At 51.2% G+C, this 6,469-nt stretch overlaps 1 protein-coding gene across 1 annotated transcript in view; it reads right to left on the bottom strand.

Annotated features, from left to right (window-relative positions):
• Positions 1-6,469, bottom strand: part of PIGQ (phosphatidylinositol glycan anchor biosynthesis, class Q) — a 27,020-nt gene that overhangs the window by 2,391 nt on the left and 18,160 nt on the right. Inside the window, exons 7-10 of the mRNA XM_009995444.1 lie at positions 6,080-6,191; positions 3,414-3,494; positions 2,326-2,440; positions 1,319-1,380 (exon numbers count right to left, since the gene is read on the bottom strand). Of these exons, the coding sequence (XP_009993746.1) occupies positions 1,319-1,380; positions 2,326-2,440; positions 3,414-3,494; positions 6,080-6,191 (370 nt within the window). The remainder of the gene's footprint in view (positions 1-1,318; positions 1,381-2,325; positions 2,441-3,413; positions 3,495-6,079; positions 6,192-6,469) is intronic.

Here is a 6,469-nt window from a genome sequence, read left to right as displayed (position 1 = left end):
CAGGATTTCTGACACCAACCCATCCTTCACTTTCACCAGCTCCCTGCTCATTATTATTTGAGCGGAAGGCCAAGAGAGACACCCACTAAAGCACTTCCACCTCTTCATGTGATGACTTCTGCTGTATTCTAGACAGGAAAAGGATCATTCTGCAGTGGTCCAAGGAAAATTCATCATATTCAAATGACTCACGGCCTCTGCTCACCAAGTCATCATCTTTTTCCTCTGGAGAAGCAACCCCCCCATCTCACAAACAGGCTGATGCCAAATCAGCTGCTCAGCAGCTCTTGTGCCTGGTTTTCTTTTTATGGAGTCATGGAGAATGACAGATGTTGGTTCTTACACCTCTGCCCTGCTGAAAGGCAGGACCTGGGAAATGCTGGTTTTGCCCTAGAAGACATCTGCTGATGGGATTCTCTCTGGAATTCCTGTGAGCTGATGAGCTGGTTCTGTGCTGATCCAGGGGCTGCACCATGATGGAAAAAGCAAAAGGTCTGGGAAGCTGCAGCTCATCCCTTCCCACACACTCCCCCAGTGCCCAAGGGGTTTTATACATTCTGCACACAACCTGCAGACTCTCCTCCTGGGATGGAGAGAGCAAGAAAAGTGACCTGTGATACAACTAAGTCAGGTCATGGAAATAGCCCAGACACTGCTGAGTGTGTAATGAGAACTTCACTGCTACCATCACACCATTTCTTGGCAGAAAAGTATTTCCTTTGGTACATCTGATGACAGAGCATGGAAACGGGAGGATAGAAAAGCCCAGGTAACTTTTTTTTATGCACCTTGCCAGAGCAACTCAGGAGAATAATGGGAGGCCCTTCCCTCTCTTGTCTTACCTAGGCCCTCATCCTGCTGGCAGCACAGTAGTACTTCTCAGCACATCTGGAGAGAAACACCTTCTACAGGCCCCTCACCCTCATTCTGGATGGTTTAGCTGCCTCCCTTTGCCTCTCTGTGTTCAGCAATTACTCAAGCAAAGCTCCAGAGAGCCAGGAAGCGACGTGAAGTCCTAATTCCAGAAGAAACAGAGCTTTGTGCTGCTCAGACTTTTCCCATTTCAAGTCCCACCATTCCAGATGCTGCATTTTCTCTAAACACAGAATCCAGGCAGGGTAATAAAAGAGATGAGAAAGCAGTAGCCAGTGATGGCCATGTGAAAAGCACCCCCCTTGTTCCAGCCTTTCCCAGCTGACATTCTTTTAAGCAGGGCCTGTCAGTGGAACCAGTTTCAGAACTGCTAGAGAAGAGAGAAGGAGCCTGGGGTCAGTGTGACCTGCAGCAGAAAATGTCACTGAGGGCACGAGGGACTCACCTGCATGAGGAGCCGAAGAGGTTTTCCCTCCTGCTGCTCAAGGACTCTGAACTTCACACCAGCTGAAAAGAAACAAACAAGGACATCAGATCCATGGTGGAGAAAATCTTGGGCCATTTGCTCCTCAGCTCTGTTGGCTGAGCACTGACTTGCTGGAAATGGAGGCTTTAACCTTTCTTGATGTGTGAACCCTTCCACATCTTCAACAGGAGGCACAGATTCTCTCCATAGTGGTTTTAATCATAGAATCTCAGACTGGTTTGGGTTGGAGGGAACTTTAAAGATCACCTGGTTCCAACCCAGGTGACTGGTGCTTGCCTGGATGTCATTTCTAGTTGCCACAGGCTTTGTAAATCTGCTCCTGATTCTGCTTCAGCATCAAATGTTTTTCCACTGACATCCTGACCCTGCAACAAAGCTGGTGAAGGGACTGGAGGTTAAGTCTGATGAGGAGAGGCTGAGGAAGCTGGGGTTGTTTAGCCTGGAGGAGACTCAGGGGGGACCCTCCTACACTCTCTACAACCACTTGAAGGGAGGTTGTGGTCAGGTGGGGACTGGGCTCTTCTTCCAGGCAACCAGCAACAAGACAAGAGGGCCAGGCCTGAAGCTGCTCCAGAGGAAGTTTAGGTTGGATATTAGGAAGCAATTCCTCATGGAGAGGGTGATCAGACATTGAAATGGACTGCCCAGGGTAGTGGTGGAGGCACCATCCATGGAGGTGTTCAAGGAAAGGCTGGAGGTGGCACTTAGTGATATTAGTCTGGAGATGTGGTGGTGTCAGGTCACGGGCTGGACTTGATCTTAAAGGTCTTTTCCAGCCTTGGTGATCCTGTGACTCCATGTGCTCCTTGCAGTAACTGCTCATCAGTGTCAACAACTTCATGGCTTGAGCTTTGGTCTCTTTCCTGCCCCTCCCTACATCCTTCTATTCAGAGTAACCCTCTGCATCATTAAATGCATCATGCAAAATCCTTCCCCTTGTGCATGAGCAGAGCTGAAGGACTTACCTGCGAGTCTGTAGGATCTGCAGAGCCGAAGGATGATGGAATAAAGAGGCAGAGAGTCAATCAGGTCCACCAGGAGATGGATCAGGCCCTGCACAACCACCACCAGCAACCGGAGCTGCAGGGAAAGGCTTTGATAAGAAGGTCTTGGAGAAAAAGGAGATGCAACACTTGCAAACTCATGAGCTGATCTGCAATCTGATGTTGCTGTGTGCTAAGCTAAGGCCTCCCAGGGTGGGTTTGATGTCTCAAAGCCCTGGGCAGCCAGATCCTGTGTGAGGTTCCTTCACAACCTTGGCTTAGGGGTGTCACTGAAAGGAAGATCCCGAGGCTGTGACCTGCAAGGACAGGGGAGCTGTTCCAGCTTCAACAGCCACAGTCCCAAAGGGAGAACTCAGGCTTCCATGTGGATAAACCCCCTCACTCTGTACCAGTGAGTGTAATTCCCTCTCTCTCCACCAGTGAACCGAAGTACCTTGTCTCTGCCTGAAGAAACCCCAGGCAGAGCATCTAACCAAGAGCAAAGGAGTCAAAAACGAGCTCCCTGCTCAGTGTTTTCTGTCCCCTGATGAAAGCACCTCCTTTTGTCAGGCTGCCTTCATTTTTGCTGCCACCCTCATCTGAAAAGAGAGGCCTCAAGAAAGGTGTTGAAACCATCTGATGGCCACTGTCCATGGGAAATGTTGCTCCTGAGAGAGGACTGAGCATATTGGGGGAAGAAGAGTAAAAGAAAGAAGTCCAACCCAATGAACAAAGACTGCCTGAAAGTATTTAACACAGCAAGTTAACTTCCTGGAAATAAAAAGAAGTTCTTGATCAAACTAAAGGGGCCGTCACCCCAGATGTGGGATGGAGGGATAAAAAAAAAATGCTTCTGTGTCCTATTGACCAGGATTTGCTGGGAATTCCCTTGGGAGAAACACAAACACACGTCCTGGATTCCACTTGCTTGAGCTACACAGGCTGTGTGAGAACCCTTCCTGGGACACCCAGATTTATATCTCCTTTGTGGATGACAGTAAATGAGCAGGAAACCTTTGGTGTGTGTCTCAGGAGACCACCTCTGACTGGCTTCAAGGGCTGAATCTTACCAGAGTAAACACCAGGTAATACAGGGCAGTTGTAGGCAGGAGGAACAGCAGGATTGTAAAGAGCAAAGTGCCAATAAATAACTGGGAAAAAAGAAAAACACAATCATTAGAAGAGCAATGGTAAGATAAAATCAAAATAAAATAGGAAATTGTGAGGCAACGTGAGTTTGCAAGACTCCTTAAGGTGTTTTTTCACTGCCTCTGTGCACAGTGCTGTTGCCTGCAATATTTTCAGTGCTGCTTCTCTCACTGGGCCTTTTCAGAAGGCTCCTGATCACAGGAGTATGTCTAGAAAGATAAATCAGCTGGATCCTGACAGCATTTTTCCCTTTACACACAATACTCGAGATCTCCTATTTCAGGCCAGCTCCCTTATGACACAGAGTGATAACATCAGGTTGTTTGTCCACCCTCTGTCCCTGCAAGTTCTAAAGCCATTGGTCTTTTTTTTCACCAGCTGGTGAGTCCAAGCCCAGGACTCCTGCCCCTTGCTTGGTGGGAAACTGGGAGAGAGAAAGAAGCTGGAGTTACTGGGCTGGGGGGAGCAATATTGACAGGATGAAGGAGAAAAATCCATAGGAAAGCAGGTGTCATCAGTTCCACTGCCCACAGAAGGAGTGATTTTTATTCTGGGCCAGCCCAGTTGGTTTCAGTCTAACTAATTCCAATGGGGAGAAGTGCTGAGTTATGACTAACAGGGACCTGAGTCTCCAGTTTCCAGTCACCACTTCCAGAGAAGCGAGGCCACAGGAGCACTGAGCACTGTCACTGCTGCCAAGAGAGATCATGGCCGTGGTGCAGTGTGAAAGGGAAACACCCAGCCTGTCCCAGAGGTGCATCAACATCCCACATTTAGTCACGTAACCAGAAACAGATCATAACCCAATCCATTCTCTTCCCAGCAGTTGTTTCTCCCCTCCTCTATCTCTCCAATGGAGTTGTTCAGCATCTCCAAAAGTCTTTCAATGTCTGCTTGGAATGTTTCTTCCCACCCAGGCCAACATTGTCATTCCCACTGGCCTCTGGAGCAGCAGGATGAAGCCTGAAGTGCCAAACTGGTTCTCCTCAAAGTACACAAGGACTGAGCCCTGACACAAACTGCCTTGCTGGCACAGAGGCTCTCCCCTTCCCAGCACCAAAGAAACAGGAAAGTAGCTGTGGTGTGAGAATCATAGAATCACAGATTGGTTTGGGTTGGAAGGGACCTTCAAGATCATCCAGTTCCAACCCCCTGCATGGGCAGGAACACCTCCCACCAGACCAGGCTGCTCCAAGCCCCATCCAACCTGTCCTTCAACACCCCCAGGGATGGGGCAGCCACAGCTTCCCTGGGCAACCTGGGTCAGGGTCTCACCACCCTCACAGGAAAGAATTTCCCCCTAATGTCCAACCTAAACCTCCCCTCCTCCAGTTTTAAACCATTCCCCCTTGTCCTCTCACTGAAAGCCCTTGTCAAAAGTCCCTCTCAAGGTTACCTGTTGCAACAGAGAGAGAGGCACTGGCCCTGGAATCACCAAATATTACTGCATTATTTTAGTGGGGTTTGGAACTGCTGGCATGAAGCAGCTCAAGCTCTGCAGAACTTTTGCCCAGCACTGCAGAAATCCAGAAGAGCTCCCAGGGTTTGGCAAAAATGCTGCCTCTGCTGCTTGAGTGAGAGTGTGTGGGCCCAGCTCCAGCCCACCCAGAGGGAAACGGGGCCTTTTAATAGAAACCCTGGCACGTCTGTTGCTGTGGCAACACTGCTGGGCACCACTTCTCACACTGCCTCCCTCCCCCAGCCCCCTTCCCAGCTCCAGGAGCTGCCAGCACCTGCAGCACCCATCAAAGCTCACCAGGGTGCCTTGCAGGGGCTCAGCACTCGCCAGAGTTAGGCCCCTGCACATGCAGGGATGAGAAGGGACACGGCAGAGCAGCAGAGTCCAAGCATTTGGTTGAAGAGCTGTGAATGCATCCAGAAGAGTGTGGCCAGTAGGTCAGAGAGGTTCTCCTTGCCCTCTACTCTGCCCTGCTGAGGCCCCATCTGGAAAACTGCACTGGGCTCCCCAGTTCAGGAAGGACAAGGAGCTACTGGAGAGAGCCCAGCCCAGGGCCACAGAGATGCTGAGGGGCTGGAGCATCTGCCTGTGAGGAAAGGCTGGGAGAGCTGGGGCTGCTCAGCTGGAGAGGAGGAGGCTGAGGGGGGATCTGATCAGTGCTGGTCAATATCTCCAGGGGGTGGCAGGAGGGAGGACCAGACTCTTCCCAGGGTGCCCAGTGACAGGACAAGGGGCAATGGGCACAGGCTGGAGCACAGGAGGGTCAAGCTGAACATGAGGGTGAGGGTTCCTGTGAGGGTGCAGAGCCCTGGGACAGGCTGCCCAGAGAGGCTGTGGAGGCTCCTTCTCTGGAGACATTCCAACCCCATCTGGATGTGTTCCTGTGGGATCTGCTGCAGGTGACCCTGCTCTGGCAGGGGCTTGGCCTAGATGATCTCCAGAGATCCCTTCCAACCTCCACCATTCTATGACTCTATGGATGCAGGGTGTCAGAGTGTGCACTTGTTCTGGGCACCACAAAGTCTCCTGTGGCTTCTGTCTCAGTATTAGAAGAAGCAGGAGAAAAGGTAGAGCAGATATTGCCCATGGGCAGCATCCTGCAGGGAGTCCCAGGCCCTGCAGCACTACCTGGTCCAAGTCATAGGAGCAGGAATCCACCCTCTGCCGAAGGACATTCCACTTCTTCCCACGGAACAAGCGCCAGAGAGATGACAGCCCATAAATCTTGAGGCAGTAGAGCCTGTGCACAGAGAAGACACTGCATCAGGGCTGTGAGCTCTCCAGCTTCAGCAGAAACCAGCTGTCACCATCCCACCCCTGCACCCACACACTCACTGACGCCACAGAGCCCAGGAGGGGTGTCCTGGTTTATACAATAAGGATGAACCACAAAGCAGGAGGCAAAAGGGAACAGCTGAGAATGACACAGAGAAAATCCTGACTGCTCAGGGAGCCCTGCTGGGGCTGGCCCCTGCCACGGGCAAAGCAGGCTAGTGCAGACAGCTCTGGGCCACTGCA

Source organism: Chaetura pelagica, unplaced genomic scaffold (genome assembly GCF_000747805.2).
Source record: "Chaetura pelagica isolate M959 unplaced genomic scaffold, ChaPel_1.0 scaffold64, whole genome shotgun sequence".
NCBI lineage: Eukaryota > Metazoa > Chordata > Aves > Apodiformes > Apodidae > Chaetura > Chaetura pelagica.
The sequence above is the reverse complement of the archived record's forward strand: the minus strand, read 5'-3'. Positions and strand labels throughout refer to the sequence as shown.